General features: G+C 34.3%; 1 protein-coding gene and 1 pseudogene across 5 annotated transcripts in view; one reads left to right on the forward strand and one right to left on the reverse strand.

Moving 5' to 3' along the window:
* The window catches only part of LOC142630818 (uncharacterized), a 27,283-nt pseudogene continuing 1,769 nt past the window's right edge, over positions 1-25,514 (reverse strand).
* Positions 21,491-25,514, forward strand: part of LOC142630817 (disease resistance protein RGA2-like) — a 12,277-nt gene continuing 8,253 nt past the window's right edge. For all 5 annotated transcript variants that reach the window (XM_075804869.1, XM_075804870.1, XM_075804873.1 and 2 more), the window contains exon 1: positions 21,491-25,138. In XM_075804869.1, coding sequence (XP_075660984.1) covers positions 21,521-25,117 — 3,597 coding nt within the window. In that variant the 5' untranslated portion in view covers positions 21,491-21,520 and the 3' untranslated portion in view covers positions 25,118-25,138. The remainder of the gene's footprint in view (positions 25,139-25,514) is intronic.

Genomic DNA, 25,514 nt, shown 5'->3' on the forward strand with positions numbered 1-25,514 from the left:
ATACAACCTTTCGAAAGTCTTTGAAGGGCCCTTACAGAGCCAACAATTAGCTGAAATAACGGTCACTAAGGTGTAAGTTCTTCAAGTTGCGATTCTCAGATCTTCCCCAAATAAATCTGTTTATCACTACTGCAAGATCCAACAATAGGTTCACTGGGATGGAAGACACACTCATTGACTGAACCAGTGTGGCCAGGGAGCTTATATAAGATGTGTCTAGATGTAGTATCCCAAATGTAAACCATCCGATCTGAACTCCCGGCAGTGACTTTGCTTCCATCAGGTGACCAGCTACACTTTAACAAGTTCTTCTCAAAGTTGTGTTGGTGCCCTTCCATTACCTTCATACACCGATTTTGTGGTGCATATGGATGCGTATCCCATATACAGAGTTTGCAATCCATACCATTTGTAAGAAGATATGAGCCATCAGGACTGAGGACTCAACTGCATGCCTGTTATCATATCTTGATGGCCTTGAAGTGTCATTGTAACTTCACCTTTGTGCTAGTCCCATACAGTTACTTCATTGTCAATACCACCTGTGAAGATCTTATCAGATGCATCCGAGAAACTGACTGTTGTGATTTGGTATTTATCTGGAAATGTTTGAATGGCGCCCCTCTGACACATATCCAACAGTTTGGCAGTTCCATCATGAAATCCACTGACAACAAGTGGTGGCCCTCTCTGAGAAGGACAGCATGAATTCACAAACGATGAGTGTTCTTCCATTTTCTTGATTTGTTTTCCTGTTTCAACATTCCATGCCCTCAGATTCTATGTGATGCTTGGGTCTTGTCCATTTAGTTTTAGCATTTTTTTTTTTTTTTTGATTGGTGAGTCCTGATAAAAATTTGGATTACGTGCTATAATAAATAATTGCACTATTTTTTTCTTGCATGAATCTCCTGGATTCCATTGGGTTGTGACTAGTTTAAATTTTAAAATATAATTAATATGAAAGTTCAGTTAGATAAATATAAATTTCAATAAAAAATTTACAATACTTTAGAAAACTGACTATGAATTTTCCAAAGAATTTTATAATGAATGATTTTTTTAGGTTATTTGAAAAATATAAAGTGGTTATATTTGTATCAATATTTTCCCCCTTAAATGTATTGTATGATTTCATTCTCCACATCTAATAAATTATCACTAGCTATTCATAAATCTAACCATGTACTTTAAAAATATTTGAATTAGGTATGATTTAAGTGATGCTAGATCTTTTTTCATTTAGTTATTGCATTTGATTGGTGAATCTTGAGAACAATTCAAATTACAGGCAAATGATTGTACTATTGTTTTTCTTGAATTCCATTTATTGTACGGATTTACTACTAGTTTATAATATCATTAAGATGGAAGTTCAACAAAGGTTTAAACTAATTTTATTATAATTTTGTATTAAGTGTCAAAGGTAGACTTCAATTCTACTCTAAATTTATGTTGAGTTTCTCTTCAATCTAAAACTATTTTAAGTCCATTTAAAAGTACATCAAACCCATTTAAGATTATTTCCAACTCATTTGAAACAAATTTAAATTTTCTTTCCAAAACTTATAGCTAACACAAATATAAATCTTAATTAGAATTTTTTTTAATACTTTAGAAATTTGATTATAAATTTTTCAGTAGATTTTCTTAATAAATGACTTTTTTATCGTTTATTTGTAAAATATAATAAACATCAACAACATTGTATCACAAATTTTACCAGAATTTGTATTTCTTTACCAGACAAAAGAGACGAACGGACTGGTATATCTTTACCAGAATATACATACTTTTCCTAGTGTAATTCACAAATTTTATGTTGAGTAGGTTTAAATGATGGTAGTTATCCAATTGGGGAGTGAAAGAATTCAAATGTATTATCTGCAAAGAAGTTCAGGTATTTAACTTTCTCTTTTTCCAAAAGAATTATTTCCCATTTTCCAACATAACACAATACAAGTGTAATTCTCTGTTTCCAATACTTAATTTCAACACTTGTATGCTTATGTCTCATTCAACAATAAAAATCAATGCTTATGTATCATTTAAAAATAAAAAAAAAACACTTGTACATGATTCATATTAGAGTTGTGCTTCAACCAATATTCAAGTTTGTTTCCCCTGTTCTTTTTCACAGTTGACCTGATAATTGCATACTTTTCTAATAGTCTAGCATTAGAAACTTAATATGAACAGCTCATTGCTAGGAACTAAATAAAAGAAAAGAATAAATAATTGGAGGATTTTTTTTGTTACCCTGTAGCATATTGAAGTTGAACGCCTTCTTCGTACTTTATAGTTTACCTACAACATTAACAATGTGGAATCTTCAAAGTCAACAAATTTTGAGAATGAAAAATAAAGTTAATGAAAATGGGTGATTTTGCTAGTGAATAAAATGTCATTTCCATAGTGAATAATAGACATTTATAAGTCAACACTACTAATCCTCTTCTCTTTTCTGATACTCTACTTCAAATTAACCAATTGTGTTCATAATTTCCCTAATTTTTTCCTTTCTTTGTTTAGTTTCCTTAGATCTTTATTTTAGTCTATTTCTTATTTATTATTTTAATATATTGTCTTGATGTGCAGGCACTAGTGACAACATATCCATTGTATTCAGTTGGAAGAAGAATTGATTAGTCTTATGGAGTTCAATATAAATCCAACAAATATACTATTCATGCCAAAGATCGCCTCTTCTCTGTCACCTTTTCTACAACATTTACTAACCAAAAGAAAATTTTGACCTGGTCAACAGATGCCCGTTCTACCTGCATAGACACACCCAACGCTCTTTGATGTTTCTTTCCATTGATATGATCCAAGTAATTTGCAGAATCCTTCACTACACACACACGCACAAACAGAACAGTAATATCCAGGTGCCACCACTGGAGTAACAACAAGCTGAGTTTTTCCCAACCGAGATTCAAGGTCCGCTTTATAATTCCTATCTTTCAAAGGCTTCCTCTGCACTGGAGATTTGGATTTATACCGTGACGCTTCCTCCCGCCTTTCACGCTCTCTAGCTCGCTCCCGTTTTTCCTTTCTACATTTGGATTGACCAATTGTTTTTTGAAACTGAAACATTGATTCATTCAATTAAGCAAAGTAAGAGAATCCTGGAACGTACAAAGCTTCCACTGCTGGTGGAGGTGTGTCCTCCATCCAGTACATTTCATCTATATGATATTCCTAGCATGGCTGGCGAGCAAGGGCAACTGCCACTTTATTTCCACTTCTCCTAACACATTTGACAGAAACCCATTGTAGCCCACGGACAAGACACTGAATATCTTCAACCACAGTTTCCAAGCAAAGAGAAATTAGGAGTTGGGGAAGCAATTGCCCTCATAACATTGACATTATCTCCCTCAACTACTAGCCCAGAGGACCCAGCAAGCAAAGAATAACTGGCCCAACATTGCCCATATTCCAATTATACAAAAATAATGTGGTAATTCCATCTTAACCAAATCTCCTCCTTTTCTTTTCTAGTAAACTCGTTTTCCTTTTCTTTTCTTTTTTTGGTGGGGTGGGGAGGGTTTGTAAGGAACCAAATAATGATGTGTCTATAGCTTATTTCATTGTTGTTATGCAACAGGGGAAAGAACTGAAATGTGTTCATGTGCAAACAAGTCAAGGTACTTAAATTTCTCTTTCTCCAAGGAATTTTATTTTTTACTTTCCAACGTAAAAGAATGCAAGGGAATTATTTCTCAATAGTTAAATAAAACTCTATATGCTTATGTAATATGTGTGGTGGAAAAGTAATAATTCACTTGCATAAGATTGATATTATCATTCTATTGTTGAAGAGCTTCAAACGATATTCAAGTTTTTAATGGTTTAGCTTTAGAGTTATAGTTCACACTCACAGTCTTAGCATTGTATTATGCAATTATCAGATCCAATTGGAGCATTACTTCGTACCCTGATCCGTCTGAAACGCCTGCACCGTGCTTGATATCTATTAGGAAAACAGAGAAAAGAAGATTCTAGAGTTGGAGAATTTCTGTATATTGCACTGAATGAGTGATTACAGAGGCTAAGTATATATATATATATATATACAAGAAGGTAAAACAGGGGAAAAGGAAAACGGATTAACTAACTAATCTACCAGATTTCCCTCCAAACCTCATTAACAAAACTAACTTCCACACACGTGTTATCCACGTGCTTACTAAAACCTATACACAGAGATGCAAAAGCTACATGTCGTAGTAAAATAGAACAAACACAGTGTACAGAGTATATATTTTGTCGTTTAAGCAGTAGACTTGAAAGTCTTCTTCTTCACTTGATCCTTGCTTCTGTCATGATCATTTCTATCCTTTGTTGCAGAATCTTGACATTACCACCAACACGCATATCTAATCTTCAAAATCAAGATTTATAAGATTTTCCACACGCAAACTTTTTGTGAAAGAAACAGGAAGGTAAAGAAAAATGGCTGACCTTGTCTGTGAATAATATTTCATATTGACAATTATATATCAACAATGGTGAGAAAGTGCTCTACATGACCAAAATCAAACTGATATAACAAATACAACATATTTCTAGCGATTCCTTTTCTTTTTATTGTTATTTTTATTTTTAAGTTTCCCTTTTAACCAATTCCATGATTTCTATAGTTAAAAGGTGAGTTTGTAGGTGTTGGTTTCATTGCGTCTGATTCATGTTCATTTTCTGATAAAATAAAACTTTGGTACAATCCCTTCAGTGCAATACATTAGGTTCCCCAATTAAATGACACTTGGTTGCATCCAGTTCATCCACCTATCAAATCTTATGCCGTTAGCATGGCTTCACCTAGAGCCCTTTGCTCTAGTGACTTCAACAGTTTATTGTTTGCTAGGGTGATTAGCCATCTTACACTTGACTTATTGTCAAACTTTTTTCACAGATAATCACTTCAATTAATGGATTTTCACATGTTGTCTGTTACAGTCCTTTCTTGTCAGTCTTGTTGTCTATAGTCTATGATAAGAGGTCAATCAATTTGGGTGCTCCAGTTCATACAAAAGATTAAAGGATGCTAGTCTTCATTGGAGATAAGGCAATGAACAAGTGCTTCTGTAAGCTGAATTTTATTTGAAATTATTCAATTAGTACCAATTGGTTTAGAAATTAATTGCATTACTCAGAAATATGACTTAAAACTTCCATAAAGAGGTTAGCCATGACTAATTTCAGTTGTAGCTCCTACACTAAAGCCTCATTGTCAGTAACAATTTGAAACAAGATACAGTATGCAGTTTTCTTGGGAAAAGATAGAACTTACAGGTATGAATGCTAAATATGAAATGCATACAGAAATTAATCTTGCAGTCTACCCAAAAAAGAAGCAGTGATAGTTGCTAATTGTTAATCAAGGCTGAGCAACATTATGAGTCAATATTTCATGCTTTAAGCTTTACTATTGCCATGTTATATTATCTTGTAACCCCAAAAAACTAACTAGCAAATTTAATCTTATTCTTCCTTTGGCTAAATTTTGTGGAATATTTGTTTATATAGGTCCTCACATTGGCAGATCTGCTAGAATCTCGGGTAAATATAAACTCATTTGCTGATGAGAGTAGTTGAAAGAATTGGATAATCTTTTGTGTCGTCCTCTTTTTTAATTCCTTGGGCCAGTATCTTGGGAAAGATCAAAAGCTAACGGCAATGGCATCTGAATGTGAAGTGTAGTGGTCAGTGGAGAAAGCATTACTGTTCTCCTCTGCTGCAGCAATAGAATGCAATCCCTAAGACCTGAATTAGATAGGAAAGGTATATCTTTTCTCATTGTCATAGTTACTTATGAAAAAACTAGTGTGACTTAATGTCTTCTCTTTTGTCATTCAATTTAACCATTGACATTATTGAATACAATGAAATGTATTTTGTATTTTTTTTGTACCTTTGGCTGTTCTCTGGGAAATAATTTGCTGTATCTATAGAATAATTTATGATCAATCATCACCATTTTTACAATCAGGTATTTTTCTTAAGATCAAAACTGGGTTATGTCTCAGCATTCCTTTCTTTTATATTCAAGAGCTACCTAAAAAGCTATAGATCTTCAGTATTTTATATAATCCATATGCCACCATGTGTAGGCAGGTTTCAATGACCCATATTGCCATAGAAGGCAGCTGCTTTGTTCAATCTGCAAACCAATTCTGCAGAAGGGAAGACTATCTGCTGCCACCAGTTGTGACTTAATCACCATCTAGATCCCATCATTCAGTTGTAAATGATGCGGTCCGCATTGAGAGGTCTCTATATCTTCTCTCTCCACTCTGTGAGTCACTTTCTTTGAGTGGTGTGTGAAGGCCAGCCAATATTTCCTTCCAACACTCCTTCAATTGAAGGGGCATATGTTCTGGGGAAAGTGTTTTCACCATCTGGCTAGGCCTAATTACCAAGGGGAGTCCATCTCAGCTGATCTAGGTATGAATTTATACTTGCGTGAGGGTTAACAATTTGGAACTGGCCAAATTTGAAAATCATAGACATCTTTTCATGAGTGATGGATTGACCAAAGTCTTTCAAATCTGAAAAAATAATGTTCACTCTTTGATGTACCAGATCTTTATGAGAATTGTTCGAGCAAAGCTAGATCAGTGGAATTGGGTGTGGAGTGGGACCAACTTTGTCAAGCAGGCTCCAAATATACCCAATCCAATTTTGTTTACAACTTTTGTGAAAGCAAGTTCTTGATGAGCTGTATAGGTGACTTAGCTGTGCAGAAAAATTGAGTTCTGGAATTAACTTCTCCTAGTTGTCTTCTAGCCAAACAGCTAAATTTAGGCTTTGTATTTCTCTTTTTTAATTTTTAGAAGATGCACGAAGGTTAGTTGCTTATTGGAAATTTTTGATGTTCACCAAACCAATCATCAGCAGTTTATGAAAATGTTAGTCCTAGAATTTTTGTTATTAGAAGAACTTCAATATGTTGGCAAAGATTATAATCGAGTGTTCCAATTTTCAATGTGGCAATCTTATATTCCAAGGAGTATGACTCTAGGAATTCTTAAACTCTTTTCGCCTGGAGCATGAACGTGGCATCTCTATCGCTTCCAAGGTCAATGCTTGTTTGCCCAGAAAAGTCCACTGAATTTGGATTCTGATTCAATTGGTTTCTTGTGGTTGAATTATTATTTTTATTTATTTATCGGGTTTTTGACTTTAATTATACATGTGCAAGAGGCTATTAAATTCTAGTAGAACAGTGCTTAAAATGTGAGATCTATCTTTTTCAATCTAATATCACCCGCTGAAGTATTGGATCATGGCTAGCTAGCAAATTAGCACGGTATAGCAAGAGGGGTTTTTTTTTTTTTTTGAATCATGCTTTATTAACAGGGACATGTTTTTATAAATACAATAATATTTTAAATTTATAACATCTTATGATGATTGTTTTTTATCATCATACAAAAGCATCAATTGAGACAATTTTAAAAGTATATTAAGATAGTCTTTCCAACATTAAACTTGTCTTTTGAAGAGACAAGTTACACTTAATACATGAAGCTCGTCTTTGTTTAGGATCCGCTTATTTTGTAGAAACTAAAAAATTTTTGCGGAAAGTATTGTAAATAAAGGTAAAAATTAGCTGAAATAGTATAGTGAGACCCATAAATAATACCAAAAAGTGCAATGGGCTCATGAATACTAGCAAAAATAAGTTGGCTTTTTAATTTGAAGCCAAATGCATACTTCATGTGACTAGGGGTCTGTTTGGGATCCATTTAGTTTATTGAAAATAAAAACTTTTTACTGAAAGTACTTTAGATAAAGGTAAAAGTTAGCTGAAATAGTATAGTGAGACTTATGAATAGTACCAAAAAGTGTAGTGGGACCCATAAATAATACAAAAATAAGCTGAATAGTAAATTAAGCTGACTTTTTAATTTGGAGCCAAACACACCTTAGGTTAGTATTCCAAGATTTTTTTTTATAAAATTATTTTTCTCAAAATAACTTTCAACTATTGCTATTTTATAAAAATATATATATTTTTAAAAATGGTATAAATTCAGTAAAAATTACCTGCATCTTGTTCATAACATCAAGCTAAAAGTTCTAGGATTAAAATATTTAGAAAATGGAAAAACTTAATTATAGTTCCTTAAATATTTTATCGTAAGTTCTCTAATTTAGTTCAACCACATGTTATATATCTATATTATTACTAAAAGCTGAAGCGTAGCGTTTAATACTACTGTGTTCACGTTGAACCACGTCAGTGTCTACGTTATTATCTTTTTTCTTTCCATTTTCTTATAATTTATATATCTATATTTATATATTACTAAAAGCTAAAGCATAACGTTTAATATTACTGCGCTCACATTGAACCACGTCATTGTCTACGTTATTATCTTTTTTCTTTCCATTTTCTTATAATCTATATATCTATATTTATATATTACTAAAAACTGAAGCGTAGCGTTTAATACTACTGCGCTCACGTTGAGCCACGTCAGCGTCTACGCTATTATCTTTTTTCTTTCCATTTTCTTATAATCTATATATTACTAAAAACTGAAATGTAGCATTTAATACTATTACGCTCATGTTAAACCATGTCAGCGTCTACGTTATTATCTTTTTTCTTCCATTTTCTTATAATTATTTAATTTTAATATTTTTTTATTTCATATTTATACTTCTCAAACCTTTCCCCGTCCCTTACCTTTTCATCTCCCTACTACTTCTCCAACCTTTCTTCTTCACTCACATTCTCATCTCCCCACTACCCACTACATTAATATCGTTCTTTATTTTTCCCTTCATCTTTTTCTATTTTTGTCTCTTTTTATTCACACTCTCTTACTATAAATTTGTCACTATCTCTTTCATTCTATGCATAGTTTTCCCTTGCAAAAAAAAAAAAAAGTTTTTCTCTCCCTCTCTCTCTCTCTCACACACAATTTTTGGGTGGATTTTTATTTTTTTATTTTTCTTGCATCTTCGCTTTAGGGTGATAATTTTTTATATTCTTTAATCTACTTTAGTGTTAAGACATATGTGTTTCACTTATTTAGAACATATGTCATTCATTATTTATGTAATTGGCTAATCCTTTGTCAAAACGTACTTTACTTGTAATTGGGTAGATTTAAGATGAGGTTAATGCTTCAAGAAATAAGGTTTCAAGATCAAGTGTTAAAGCCATGCAAGTCTATCCAAGAAACAAGATTAAAATTGCTCTTCATTAAAGCTTGACAGCTGGCTCGACAGCTGCATCTATTGAGTTTTAAGAAGTTCTCGACAGCACCTCGACACCTTTAGCTGTTGAGATTTAAGAAAAACAGATTCTGAGTTCTGTTTTAATTCTAATATGTGGATGTGTTTTTGGGCCTTCTTTTCTTCTAACCCTAGACATATAAAAAAATTATTTTAAAGGCCGTCAAAATGTGGAAAGTTGCACAAGCATTGAGAAATCCTTATTTATGCGAATTGTAACTTGAGACGAAGTTCTTGCTCTAGTTCATCTTTCTTGTGAAGAAGTTGTTGTGTCTTTGCACCGTTGGGTTTTGTAACCGAGCATCTTCTTGATCTTCATCATGTGGATGAATTGAAGAACTTTGCAACCAACAATCTTCTCTAGTTGGTGATTGAAGTTGCGTACTGGGATCCGCACAATTGGTTAGTCACGTACTTGGGAGCCGTGCATCAAAAGGAGAAACTATCACTACAGAACAAGTTCAATTGGGTATTGGGGTAATGGTTCAACTGTACGTTGGTAAGGTACTTGGGATTTCTTTACTTGTAACCACTTGTTGTGATAATAGTGGAGTTTCAGGAGTGGTGACCTTAAAATCACCCGGTGGGGTTTTTGCCGTGTAGATTTTCTCCATTCGTAAATAAATCACCGTGTCATTTATTTTCCGCTGTATACTTTAGTTTATTGGTGGTTTGTTTGTGTTACCACGCTTTGCATGTTAATTTGATTAATTAATAAACTTGGCTAATTAATCAATTAATCCATCACAAGGGGTCAATACGTTTTTGGCCTATTAAGTGGTATTAGAGCAGGCACACTCTGATTAGGGTTTATTTTTGTGTGTGATCCATTGACCCTATTTTTCATGGATAGAGATCAATCTCTTATTATACCTCCATTGTTTAATGGTACTAACTATGCATACTGGAAAGTACGCATGAGAGCTTTCTTGCAGTCTCTAGATGAGAAGGTGTGGCAAGCTGTGGAGATAGGCTGGACCAAGCCTAAAGAAGCACCGGCCGATTGGGATGAAGCCAAGATCAAGGCAGCAAACTTCAACAGCATAACTTTGAATGCCTTATTTATTGTGGTCACTAATGAGGAGTTCAAGAAGATATCTTCCACTAAAACTGCTAAGGAAGCATGGACCATCCTCTAGACAACCTATGAGGGAACAAAGGCTGTCAAAGATTTGAAGCTACAAAGACTCACAACAAGCTTCGAAGAAATTAAGATGGAGAAAGATGAGTCATTTGATGAGTTCTATGCCAAACTCAAGGACATAGTGAACTTTCAATCTTGGAGAAACCATTCCTGAACCCAAGATTGTGAGAAAAGTGCACAGATCTCTGCCCGAGAGATTCCATGCCAAGATCACGGCGATAGAGGAATCAAAGGATATTGATAAGATTCCTCTAACTGAGCTAGTTGATAATTTGCAAACCTATAAGTTAGGGTTGACAAGAATTGGCAAATCGGGAAAAGGCAAGAGCATGGCACTAAAGGCCAAGAGCAATGAGACAGACGAGTCATCAGACGATGAAGACTCTAAGATGAAGTCCTACATCACTAGGCAATTCAAGAAATTCATGAAAAATTCCAATGGAAAAGGCTTCGACAAGGACCGTAGGCAATCTAGTTCTTCTCAGTTCAAGAGCCAAGATAAAGGGAAGAAGGATGCTAGGGATGACGGTCAGTACACTATTCCCGCAGGACCCAAGTGCTTCAAATGTCAAGGCTTCGGTCACATGAAACGGGAGTGTCCCACATATCTCAAAAGCATTGGGAAAAGCAAGGCAATTGCTACTACTTTGAGCGACACTGAGCCTAAGGACGATTCCGACAACGAGGATGACAGAATTTTAAATGCCTTCACTACCACTGTCAATCCTACTGAAGGGATTGTTGAAGATATGGATGAAGAAGAAGAATTGGAGGAATCCAAGTTTGAAAAGATAGATGATCAAGATGATATCCATACAGCCTATGAGAAACTGTACAAGCTCTCTGAGAAGTATGAGAAACTCTATAGGCTAGCCACCAAGAAACTCAGTGATGTGGAACTTAACCGTGAGGAACTTTCCACAAAGTTTGATGAAGCTAATCAAACTATTGGGGCACTGAGATTCGAGAATAATTTCTTGGCTGAGAAGATCAAGAAGCTTGAAGCGGAACTGTTTCAAGTTAGAGCTCAATTGGAGAGGGCATCAAATGCGAAGCTGGATGAGATGCTCAGCATTCAAAAATCTACTTCTGATCGAACAGGATTAGGGTATGAATTCTCTTTTTCTAATATTGCTTTTGCTAGTACCACTGTTTTTGTTCCTCCTGCTAATAATATTAAAATTGAGAACAATGATGTTAAAACTGAATTAGCAAATGAGAACCTAGACAAGGGTAAATCTATTTTAGGAGCAACCCTAAGCTTGAGAAGAAGGACACTAAAAACCCTAGGACTAAGAAGGCTAACTCTCAAAAGCCTAAACAGAAAAAGCAGCATTTCTGTCATCATTATGGTATTGTTGGTCATACTCGACCAAATTGCTATAAGTAGTTAGCCACTTAACAGAGCAATGGCATGATAGCATCTGGGAACCAGAATTAGCTTCAAACCTCTCTTGCTCCTCTTGGAGATCTTCTCAAAACTCTCATGTTCCTTTCGAACTTGAACAGTTTCAATCCTTCCCCCTCATCACCGGTTCAAGGGTTTGCTAAGAGGAAAGGTTCTTCCAAGGTGTGAAAGGAAAAGAGTTCCAAGTGATTTATTCACTTTTTCTCTCTCTCCCCTTCTTGTTTTTGTTTTTGCATTACTTGTGTATTTTGCTTTAATGTTTTGAGTCAGTCTAGTTTTATGCATTATTTTACCTTGTTTAACATGTTTTTGTTTGTGTGTTTTTAGTTTTGTTTTATTTTGTTTTTCAAATAAAAAAAAATACAAAAACAGTGTGTGTATATGTACATCGGTTCTTGTGAACCTTAAAATGGCCATTGAAACAGAGTTTTCTAAACTTTGTATCTCTTGTAGCTTAGATGAGCATCTCTATGCACAACTAAATAAGTGAGCTTTGTGGCTCTTTGTTTGTGATGAGTAAGGTTAAGTGATCTCTTGAACTTAACACTCATATCACTTTTTTTGACAGGTAGGACTAGAAAATCCTAAGAGAAAGGCATAAATAATCATCTCACCACTGTTACCCGCCAATCATGATATGACATCTGTATGCTTCAGCATAACAAAAGTGCAATGTCAAAAGCTTAACATAATTGGGTATTTCTTTTCTCTCCTTTGTATACCCATGCATGATTTGCCTAATAAAAAGAAAATATGCAAAGAAAATAAAAGCAAAAAGAACAAAATGCTTTAAATATGATTGCAAGCATGTTTTCTAGGAGATGTAAGAGTTATAGGATGTACCTCAAAGGTGATAGTCCCCATCAAACAGTTATGATTGTGTGTGAGTTAAAGCGATTTTCTCATATCTCAAATCGTCATAACATAGAGACACTTATGCAATCTTGCGATGTTTTCACACACAACACGCAATATTCTTTGCTACTTTTGATACATGTGCATATACAATGTGATTTGGCCATCATAAGGTTTACATACGTTGATGTATACTCACTAAATTGTCTTGACTTGTTTTTGAAATATAAAATCGATTAGACTTGTTTAGTGTGTGAGTGCGTGTTTTGAGATCCATGTGCTTAAGATTGTTGTTGAGAGATGATTTTGAGAATCTAATATGCTGATTGGATTATTAGTTAAGTTGCATGCGTGATTGCATTCATGTTTGTATTTTTCCATTCTTGAAAAACTGTTTTGAAAAGTTGGCTAGACACCTCCTCGACACCTCCTCGATACCTAGCTGTCTCTCGAGCTTCTCAACTTTTTCTTATCGCAATCTTGATAGTTTCTTGACACCTTCTAGATCGATCGAGAAACCTCCTGTCTTCTCGATAGCTTCTCGACACCTAGTGGATCGATTAAGCATCTGTTCTCGTGTCCTGTCTTGTTCCTCGACACCATCTCGATAACTGTATCTATCGAAGTTGTATTTCTTGACACTTACCTCGACAGATGTCTCGACACCTCTCAATACCTGTATCTGTCGGGATTTACTGATCTACTATTTAAAGGTTCTGTGCGATCCGTTTCTCATTTTTCTCGATCTCTCTCTCGATAGCACCGTCTTTTCATCTTCCAAATCTCTCTCTCTCACTCCAAATCCATTTCTCAAGGTTTCTCAAAGCTTCATCGAGTTTTTCTTCACTTGGTAAGCTTCTTATCTCTCATTCTACATGCATTTCATGTTTTTGAAACCTAGGTTTTGGGGTCTTTGAAAAATTTTGAGGTTTTTCAAAATTGATGAGTTATTGTTGAAATTTTTGGGTTAAGTTTTGTAGTTTTGATCTTAAAAACTCCATTCATTGCATCACATTAGCATTCTCACAGTATTCTCATGCATTTAGATGTGTGCAAAATGTTTGTGTGCTAGTAGGATTGGATTGGGTTGAGCCCATGATGTCTTTCATATTGCATGTCACATGTTCATGCATTCCCCATGCGTACGTTCTATCTTTTCAATATACTTATTATATTTGAATTGTGTTGAAACTTTTCTGAGTGTATCTTTTTCCCCCCTCTCTTTCTGTTTGCGTTAGTAGTGTCTATGGCACCAAAACGTAAGTCTATTCTGACTTAGAACCCTCTTCGTTCTAATGCCTCTTCATCTTCTGATTCCACTCCTCTTTCTATTCGTTTCCGTGATGAGAAAGCCCATCATGACTTCTCGGAGAACTTCTCTAAATAAGGTTTTCATTCAGAACGCCAAGTTGTTCTGGCAAACTTTGCCGACACTGACCTTCTCGATGTCTTTCAAAAACGGGAATGGGAGTCACTGTGTGACGTCCCGGTCACTTGTCCTTCCGTGCTGATCCAGGAGTTTTACTCTAACATGCATGACTTCGATTATTCAGTACCTCTCTTTCTCACTCGCGTTCGAGGTACGCGTATAATTCTCACACCGGAGTTAGTATCCGATGTGCTCCATGTTTCGAAGGTTGCGCATCCTGACTACCCTGGTTGTGAGCGTCTGCGGACTGTGTCCAAAGATGAGATGATTACCGCTTTTTGTAAGTGCCAGTCTGATTAGGATAAGCACCAGTTTACGTCATGTTGACCTTTTGCTAAAGGTCCTCGTTTCTTAAACATGATGATGACTTTTGTCTTACATCCTCTCTCTCACTACAACTCTATCATAGAGCCTCGTGCTTGTTTTCTGTTGTCTCTTATTGAGGATCTTACCATTGACTTTCCTTCACATTTCATCTTTTCTATCATAGATGTGTATAAGGATACGGCTACCCGTGATAAGCTCATCTTTTCTTTCGCTATCACGAGGATCTTACGCCATTTTTCCATTCTTTTTCTTGTCTCTGACCATTTTCATGTCATGGTTGCCATAGATGCCGCTACCGTAAAACGTAGTGAGGCATAGCTTAGCTCGCGTCAGACAAGTTCAGCAACTCCTTCCTCCCGTTCCTCTCCATCCAGATTTGCTCGTGTCTCATCTGCTCCCTCCTCTTCTACGAGCGATGTGTCATTAGGAGACATCATGGCGCAGCTTCAACGCATAGATGTTCGCCTGGATACGCTCTCTACAGAGTTGTATCAGGTGAATGTTCATGTTGGTCGCATTGCTAGGCAACAGGAGACCATGGGTGGTTTTGCTCTCGAGATTTCTCCTCCACCACCTTCTGTGGCTTCCACATCTGGGGATGATGATGGTGATAACGATGATGCTTTGAATAATGATGGTGGAGATGCTAGCTCTACCGATGAGATGTCTACTTGACACTCTACCCTTTGTCACTCGTGACAAAAAGGGGGAGTAGTTTTGGGTTATAAGAGTAGTCATACTTAGGGGGAGAGCTTGTATAGGGACATCTTTTTTATAGGGGGAGTGTTGAGTGCTAAGGGATGTAGTGAGGATTATTTGTATCTTTTTCTTTTCTTTACTTTAGATACATATTCTTCTTGTACCTAGGTCTTGTGACCATTATTACATACATTGTGCTCATCTTTTTTATATATGTGATAATGTATGTTTATTTTACCTATCTTTACATGTGTTGTTTCTTTTCTCTCTTTATACACATGTTTCTTTATTTGTATACAATATATTATTTCTGTTTCACACTAAGATGCCTTGATGAGTTTTGTTTAAAGTGTTTCAGAAATACAAGTTGTCAAAATCTACTTGTCATAAACTCTCTTCTTGCAAAATTTTTCAAGAGTTTGTGTTAGAATAGATTTTATTGTATTCAACAAGTGAATATGAGTTGAGTGATTTATGACTTCTCTCATATGTTCATTTGTTGGTTGTGGTTTTGTCACAGATTGCCAAAGGAGGAGATTGTTAGGACATATGTGTTTCACTTGTTTAGAACATATGTCATTCATTATTTATGTAATTGGCTAATCCTTTGTCAAAACGCACTTTACTTGTAATTGGATAAATTTAGGATGAGATTAATGCTTCAAGAAACAAGGTTTCAAGATCAAGTGTTAAAATCATGCAAGTTTGTCTAAGAAACAAGCTTAGAAGTGCTCTTCATTAAAGCTCGATAGTTGGCTCGACAGCTGCATCTATCGAGTTTTAAGAAGTTGTTCTAGCCCCGAGGTTCAACAGTTTCTCGACAGCACCTCGACACCTTTAGCTGTCGAGATTTAAGAAAAACAGATTCTGAGTTCTATTTTAATTCTAATCCGTGGATGTGTCTTTGGGCCTTCTTTCTCCTAACCCTAGACATATAAAATGATTATTTTAAGGGCCGTCAAAATGTGGAAAGTTGCATAAGCATTGAGAAATCCTTATTCATGCAAATTGTAACTTGAGACAAAGTTCTTGCTCTAGTTCATCTCTCTTGTGAAGAAGTTGCTGTGTTTTTGCACCGTTGGGTTTTGTAACCGAGCATCTTCTTGATCTTTATCGTGTGGATGAATTGAAGAACTTTGCAGCCAATAATCTTCTCTAGTTGGTGATTGAAGTCGCGTACTGGGATCTGCGCAATTGGTTAGTCACGTACTTGGGAGTCGTGCATCAAAAGGAGAAACTGTCACTATAGAACAAGTCCAATTAGGTATTGGGGTAAGGGTTCAACTGTAGGTTGGTAAGGTACTTGAAATTCCTTTACTTGTAACCGCTTGTTGTGATAATAGTGGAGTTTCGGGAGTGGTGACTTTAAAATCACCTAGTGGGGTTTTTGCCGTGTAGGTTTTCCTCATTCGTAAACAAATCACCGTGTCATTTATTTTCCGCTGCATACTTTAGTTTATTGGTGATTTGTTTGTGCTACCACGCTTTGCATGTTAATTTGATTAATTAATAAACTTGGCTAATTAATCAATTAATCCATCACAAGGGGTCAATATGTTTTTAGCCTATCAAGGTTAATGCAATTCAGTTTGTTTTTTTTTTTTTAATTGTTGTGTTTTTTTTTTCCTCTCCCTTTGATTGTTAAATGTTATCCTATTGCGTTATAAATAATTAAATATAGCATATAAAAATATAATATTATTCTACTACATAGCATGATTTGGATAATTTAATTTGGTAGTTATTGTAATTTGATAGCATGATTTTTATAGTGCGCAATTTAAATGATAAACTATGAGACTTTAATCATTTTTTATTATTTTTTAATCTTTGGTGGTGGACAGAGTACTCTTAATAGTTGTATTAGAAGTACTCTATAATACTATTTATTTAGAGAAAAACAAATGTTGGCTAAACAAAAATTATTAGATGAGAGACAAATTTTATCTTTCGTAATTTTACTTTAATTATTATTATTATTATTATTTTATAACAATGCATATATAGAAATTTAATTCTTAGATTTTGCTAATAATTGTTTATTTGAAAATATGTTTTTGGTGGACGAAATTACAATTTCTGCAAAGAAAATAACCTTAGTAGATTATAAATAACAAATTTTTTTCCTAATTGGTTCAATTAATCATAGTTAAGTTTTATTAATTTTTGGATTGTAGGCAAAAAAAATAAGTTTGAGAAAGTTTGTTTAAAACTAAAAGAATAATTTTCAAATTTTATATTCTTTTTAATGATTCAGAAAATGTTATAAATAATTTTTATTAAAAAATAAATATTTTCTTTAACTTGCCTTTTGAATTTCGGAGAAAAATTGTATTTTTTTCATTTTAGTATGACAAAAATTATTAAATTTATGATTTATGATTGTTCCTATATTACATTTATGATTATTCTTATAATAAATAAAGATATAATTACAAAATACATTACTCTTTATTAAATTAGTTTAAATTGTATAAAAAAATTTAATAAAACTACCATAAAAATAATTATCATGCGCAATACGTAGGTTCGCGGTTAGTCATAACTAATAATCTAATTTTTTTTTTTTCAACGACAGTTAAAATTCAACTATCTCTACCTTATAACTTTTAAAGAGCATTTTTGGTGTATTTTTGGTATAGAAACACATTTCCTCTCTTTTGTGTTTGTTTCTATTAAAAAAGAGTTATACCCAACTACCCAAACGTTAAGAAAAAGAAGAGAATTGATCACAACAGTCATGTAAGGAGTCACTTATTGGAACTTGATGCACGATGAAAAATTATTTTATGAGAATGTTATATAAGACATTTCTCTCACAATATTTGTTGGTTATATACATGTATAGGACACATGTGACAAAGATGAGATACTTCTCCCTTCCCCTCCCAAACAACCTTGGACACACATATGACACATTCTTCCCTGATTAAAGGTCCTGAAACAGGTTGGTGATTCTATTATCTCCCTGTCACCTGAATTACGTGCTAAACTAACAACTCTGTTGACTATTATCTCCCTGTCACCTGAATTACGTGCTCAGCTAACACCTCAGTGGACGTTTCGTGTGATTATCAAAGTCCTTGGTTTTTTTTTTGGATGAATTATCAAAGTCCTTGGTAAGACTTTTGGTTACAAAGCTTTATTATCTCGCTTGAATGGATTAAAGAAACCATTAATTTACAGCTTGGTAAGACAGGTAAGTTACAGATTTTTTTATTTTGTTATTGTTATGATTTTTATATTGACTTAGGGGATAGTGGTGGGTTTGCTTGGCTCTTAAAATATCTTGTCCTCGAACGATAGACTTGAGGTTCTAATTTTACTACCTATATCAAAACCTAATATTTGTCTTAATTGGTTTGATGATAAAAAAAATTATTATAAAACGGACACCATAAGGCTTATGGGGTAGTGTGGTAAGTATTTTAGTCAATTTAGTTCCTTATTTTTTCAAAATAAATCAATTTGATCTTTCCATCCAAATATGTTAGCAAATGACACTGTTTAAACATATTATTAAAAAATTTACTAGAAAATGTTTTGCAATGCTATTTTATAAAATTACAAAAAGAAAAAGAAAAAATTAATGGCTTCATTTGCTAACAAATTTAGATAAAAATATTATATTTACCCATTTTGACAAAATGTGACGGTTAAAAAGAACATTTATGTGTATTTTAGGCATATTGCATTTTTCATTAGCCATATGTCTTGTTTAAATAATATACATGAATTGAAATATAATTTGTCATATAGTGGGTTAAATGAGATACTACCAAATAGGGATGGAACTAGGATTCAGAAATGAGGGGGGCCAAAGTAAAAAAGAAAAAAAAAAAAAAAAAGAAGAAGAAGAAGAAGGTATAGACCAAACTGAACATAAGCTTGTTCAATTGCATTTTGTTAATTAACATCATAATATAATCCTGATAATTCTATAATGAACTATTAGAATTTTATATACGGTGAATTTTCAAAAATTTATTTGATGGATTTTAGAAATTGGGACATCAAACTAGATGTTGACAATACTACCTTTTCAATACGAGCTTCTAAATTATTTTGAATTTTTCTTAATAAAATAAAAATAAAAATTGAACATTATATTTCCATGATCTTAAAAAAAAAAAAAAGGCAACAATAACTAATTGTAAGGAATTTATCCTACACCTACCTAACCATTTAAATAATATTTTGACATAAGATTGACACATTTCTCTCATTTCTTAAAAAGTAACACTACCAAACAAATTCTTACAGAAAGCTCATTATATAATTTTTTTTAATGAAAAAATAAACATTATTATTACAGTAAACACAAAGTAACTTAAAAAAAAATAACATTAAAAACTTCATACACTATGTGACCTAAAAATCATACATTTGATAATGCTAAATTTGTGCTTTACTTTTGTTGTCAATATTAGTTTGTCTACAGGTGGTTCATATTATTTTTGGGGGCAATTGGGTTCTTTTGTCTACAGGTGATTCATATAATTTTTTGGGCAATTGGGTTTCTTTGGACCACATTTGTGGTTTAATTTTTTTTTTGGTTATTATCCAAAGGTTATTGTAATTATTCTTTAGGCAATTGAGCAAAAGGGACAGAATAGAACATAAAGTTTTGGATTTCCTGGACCAGTTTATAATTTTTTGGGAAGGAGGGGGCCAAGATTGCATTTTTTTGGGACAAATTGAAATTTTTCTCTGTGTACACACATACTAAGAATTTTTTTCCAGCCCAAGGCTAGGTCCGTCTCTGCTTCCAAACTGGTTTGGAGCTAATCTTTGCACCAAACAAAATGAGACCAGGAACTAAATCCTTTCTCCTAAAAGCAAAAGAAAAGGTCTAACTAGTGATCCTTCATACACGATCAAGTCAAATTATTTTTTGATAGTCAAGAATAGCAACTTACCTAGTAAAGAAAGAAAAGTTTCTATCTCAAGCTAAAGACATGCAAAACACATAATAGGAAAAAATACATATACAAAATGCGTGAACAAATAATCTCTTGCCTATGCTAGTTGGTGATCACTCTTATATTTACTATATATGTTTTATAAATTAATGTATTAATAATCACAAAAAGTAATTTATACACTTATTATCTTTGTTAAAGCAACACCTATTACAATGATTATCATATCAATTTGTAAATTTTTTGTAATAAAATTTGTAGTAGCTTATGTTGGAGAAATTTACAATAGAATAATATTTTGGGTACAATAAAATTAGGAATTTTAATCAAAAAATGTTGGACTAAGACACGAAAATCTCTCTCTTTTTCAGGAGATTCAAGCCATCTGCAGTTGGAAAGCCCAAAAATTGGTGCAACAAAACTTATCTTTCAAACAATTCGTCGGATAGGCCTGACCAACTCGACAAAAGTGGATGAGTCCAAAGCTCTACCAAAAGAACACCTTTCTTTGGCTCAAAATCTCTCAAGTGTTTAAAAAAATTTCACACACCACTCACAAGCTCAGGAGAGAAAAAAGGAGTGCTCTTTTACTTTACACGTTAAATACATTTCCTAATTGGGTTGGAATTAACATTTCCTACTTGGGCTGGAATTTAAAACCCACTAAAACTTATTTCTTTAGCCTTCAAGAAGCCCATAAAACTTAAATAAGCAGCTTCCAAGACTTTAATTCCTAATTAAACTCAAATTAAGGTTGTTTAGATAGACTAGAACTCTAAAGGATTTCAATAACACTTAAACTCCTAATCCAAATAGGTTTTAATCTCTTATTCTTTTCCTTAATTGATAAGAAGACTAAAAATTATAAATGAACAATCCACAAAATAACTTTCTGCGTTACATTTTCTTTTATTTATTTATTTATTTTTGTAGCGATCATAATATAAAATAATATCACCTTTAAAATAAATTAAATAATTCATCAATTTCACTCTAGAAGCAATTAAATTAAATTTAAGTGAAACCGGTATTACACACACATATACATATATATATATATATATATATATTTGGTTTTGCTCAACAAATTACAATAGACTTAGCTTTACTGCGTGATATACAAGTAATACTGGAAAGTTGATATTTCTATATTACATTTTAGTAATCTTGATTAAATATTTTTCATTGATTCGGTCACAGTTCGTAGTTAAATACTGATGCGCAGAATGGTGGCCAGGTATTACTGCATTACTTTGTTGACTTTATATCAGTTGCACTATTTATTAATGATGGTTGGCAAGCCCTACCACATGACACAGTTATATATCACCTTCCAATAAGGCCCCATAGATGTGTACAAGTTGATATTCCCCTCTTCTAATAATAGTTGCTTGCTGCAAGTCTTTCACATCACAATTCTGCTATTGTTTCCAAATTCTTGAGGCTTAATTCTGACTTATCAGAGCACCAACCAAAAGATGCCTCAGACTATGTTTATTCAAAGTGTTGCTAAGGAAATACTAAGCAAGCTAATTTCACTTGTTACGGAGCAGATTAGCCTTGCTTGGGGTTTCACGGAGGAGCTGACACGACTTCGTGACTCATTAGAGATGATTCAAGATGTGTTGGCTGATGCAGAGAGAAGGCAAGTGAATGACCAGCCTGTGAGGCGTTGGCTGCAGAGGCTGAAAGATGTTGCTTATGATGCTGATGACGTGCTGGACGAGTTTGCTTACGAGATTCTCCGGAGAAAGGTAGAGATCCAAAACCATATGAAGAGAAAGGTATGCTTCTTCTTTTCATTATCAAATCCCATTGCATTCCGTATGAAGATGGCCAGAAAAGTTAAGACTATTAATGAATCATTGAAAAAGATTAATGATGAAGCAAATGGATTTGGACTTACTAGAGCAGATTTAGTAAATGTAAATCCTGAGATGATTCCAAACCGGGAGACAGACTCCTCTATTGATCATTCTGAGGTTGTTGGAAGGGAAGATCATGTCTCAAAAATAGTAGACTTGCTGCTTGGTGCATCCAATCAACAACTCTCGGTCATTCCTATTGTAGGAATGGCAGGTTTGGGAAAGACAACTTTAGCAAAACTAGTTTACAATCATGAGCAAGTAAAAAGACATTTTGATGCAACAATATGGGTATGTGTCTCCAATAATTTCGACGATAAAAGGATTTTGAGAGAGATTCTTGAATCCCTTACCCATGAATCAAGTACACTGGAAAATAAGAATGCAATTCTTGAATGTCTTCAAGAACAGTTGCAAAGTAAAAGATATCTTCTAATACTTGATGATGTATGGAATGAAAATCCACAGGAATGGAATACATTTAAGAGTTGTTTGTTGAAAATTTGTTCAAATCTTGGAAATAACATTATTGTAACAACTCGTAGTGACAAGGTGGCAAAAATTATGGAGACACTTTCACGATGCAACTTGGAAAAATTATCAAAAGATGAATGTTGGTCCATAATCAAGAAAATAGTATCAGCAAATGAAAGAATTCCATTAACTCCAGATTTGGATGCTGTTGGAAGGAAGATTGCTAAAAAATGTGGAGGAGTTCCATTAGTTGCAAGAGTTTTAGGGGGAACAATGTTGCATAAAAGGGAGAAAAGTCAATGGTTGGCAATTCAAAATAATGAAGTTTGGAATTCCCTACATGATAGCAATGAAATGTTACCAATATTAAAATTAAGTTTTGATCATCTTCCATCACCATCTTTAAAACAATGCTTTGTATATTGTTCAATTTTTCCTAAAGGTTATGATATGAACCAAAAAGAATTAATTCAACATTGGATGGCTGAAGGGTTCCTTCAACCATCTCAAGGAAATGGTTTGGTGATGGAGGATATTGGTTACATGTATTTTGATATATTGTTAGCAAATTCCTTATTCCATGATGTGGAAAAGGATTTATATGGCAATATTACGCATTGTAAGATGCATGATTTGGTGCATGATCTTGCCCTCTCAATTTCAAAATTTGAAACCCTGATTTTGAAGGGCAATTCAGTGGATGACATTAACCATGTACGACGTGTTTGCATCCAATCTGATGGGGAAATGGTGCCAAGAATTCCATTATCAAAAGACCATGTTAGAAGATTGCGCACATTTACTTCAGAAAATGTTCCATTTGAAATCTTATTATCAAATTTTGAATGCTTACGTGTTCTAAAGTTATACGGGCCTAAGATAATAGAGCTTTCAAATTCAATTGGTCGGTTAGTACACTTGAGGCTTCTCCATATCTCAATGACTAACATCATAGAATTACCAAAGACAATCACCAAGCTCTACAATTTGCAAACTCTAAGAATTGAAAATTGCCGTCGTTTCAAAAAGCTTCCAAAAGATCTGAAAAAATTGGTTAATTTGAGACATATTTATGTTGATTATGTTGTTTACATTCAGCAACCACCAATATATATGGGACAGTTGACTTGCCTACGAACTTTGAAAATTTTCAATGTGGGTCAAGGTGCAGGTCATCGAATTGAAGAATTGGGATGCTTAAATGAACTTAGTGGAGAATTAATCATCAAAAGTCTAGAGAATGTGAAGGATAGAGAAGAAGCAAGAAGTGCAAATTTAGCAGAGAAGGCCAAACTCCACCAGTTGAGGTTTCACTGGAGTGGTAGTTCATATAGAGAAGTCAACTACCATAATGATGAAGAAGTGTTGGAAGGGCTCCGGCCTCATCAATATTTGAAAAGCTTAATGATTGATGGTTTTGGAGGAAAGAAATTCCCTTCATGGATGTTGACAAGTTGTGCTATGGATGCTTTGTTGCTTTTTGACAATTTGATCGAGATAAATTTATTAAACTGCAGCAAATGTGAAGAAGTTCCCATCCTCGGGCATCTACCATGCCTTAAGGTTCTTCAAATAAAGAAAATGGATAGGGTGACATGTATAGGAATCTCGTTTTACAGCATATATAGTGATGACAATTATAGAAATGTATTGTTCCCGGCATTAAGAAGACTCAAATTGGAGAAAATGAACAGCCTAGTGGAGTGGAAGGATGTTATGGAAGTGACAACAAAATGTGTAGTGTTTCCTTGCCTTGAGGAGTTGATCATTGGAGTGTGTCCACAACTGAAAAGTGCTCCTTTTCATTTTCCATCTCTACAGAAATTAAAGATTTCCAAAATAGGCAGCACAGCATTGGAAATGATTTGTGGAAAGCTTACCACTCTCACGTCCCTATGTATTTCTTATGTGTCAGAACTTGCTTTTCTGCCAAAGCAACTTTTTAGTACCTCTCTCCGATCACTACAGATAGAAGATTGTGAGAAACTGAGTTATATGCCAGACACTGTACACACCCTCATTTCCCTTGAGGAGTTGGTGGTAAATGGTTGTCCTAGTCTAAAGTCTTTTCCAACAATGCAAGGTGCTACATCCCTTCGACGCTTGGAGATATCAGAGTGTGGTGTTGAAGTTCTATCCATCGGGCTACAGTCCTGTTCATCACTTTCAGATTTAAAGATAACAGAATGTCCTAATCTAAAATCAATTCCAAATCTACGAGAATTGCATTCTCTTAGCCAATTAAGAATAAGCAAATGCCGAAAGTTAATGCTTCTGCCAGAGGGGTTATTAGATTGCCTCAACAGCTTGATGTCTTTGGCAATCGGTGGGTATAGTGAGGAGCTAGATGCTTTCCCCAGTCTCAGCTCCACTTCCATCCAACACTCACACGAGTCACTCAAAATTCTATATTTGTATGGGTGGGCTAGACTCAACTCTCTTCCGGATGAAATTCTAAGCTTCACTGCCCTTATAGATCTGTGGATATTCAACTTCCATGGAATGGAAGCTTTGCCTGAGTGGTTGGGCAAGCTTTCTTCTCTTCAAAAACTCTATCTTGTTGACTGCAAGAACCTGATGTATCTGCCCACAGCGCAAACCATGCGAGGCCTCACCAAATTAGAAAGACTGGAGATTTATAAATGCCCCAAATTAAAGGAAAGATGTGCAAAGGAGAGCGGCACAGAGTGGTCCAAAATTTCCCACATTCCAGATATCTTCATTCCAGCTGACTGATGTCAATGTGTAGCTGCACAGGTTGGTCCAAGTTTTCTCATAACTCATCCTCTTGTCATATATTTATATTTTACTCTGATTTCTAAATTCCTCTTTTCACTCTCCCCTATTTTTTTCCCTTTATCCCTTCAAGATAATGGAATTATCTCTTCAAGAGCTGCAAAACATATTCAACAGCTCATTGCAAACACATCACCAAATTAGAGAATTAATGTATCAGATGGGATGTAAGTTTTTCAGCTTTTACACCATAGTTACTTCCATGTCCTATGTATATACTAAAAAAGAGATCTTTTCTACTAAACAGAATTCCTAACAGTTCGTCTACCTATCAAATCTTAGGCTGTTATCATTGCCTCGCCCACAGCCTATGTTCCAGTGACCTCAACACTTTACA

This window comes from Castanea sativa, chromosome 4 (genome assembly GCF_040712315.1).
Source record: "Castanea sativa cultivar Marrone di Chiusa Pesio chromosome 4, ASM4071231v1".
Classification (NCBI taxonomy): Eukaryota; Viridiplantae; Streptophyta; class Magnoliopsida; order Fagales; family Fagaceae; genus Castanea; species Castanea sativa.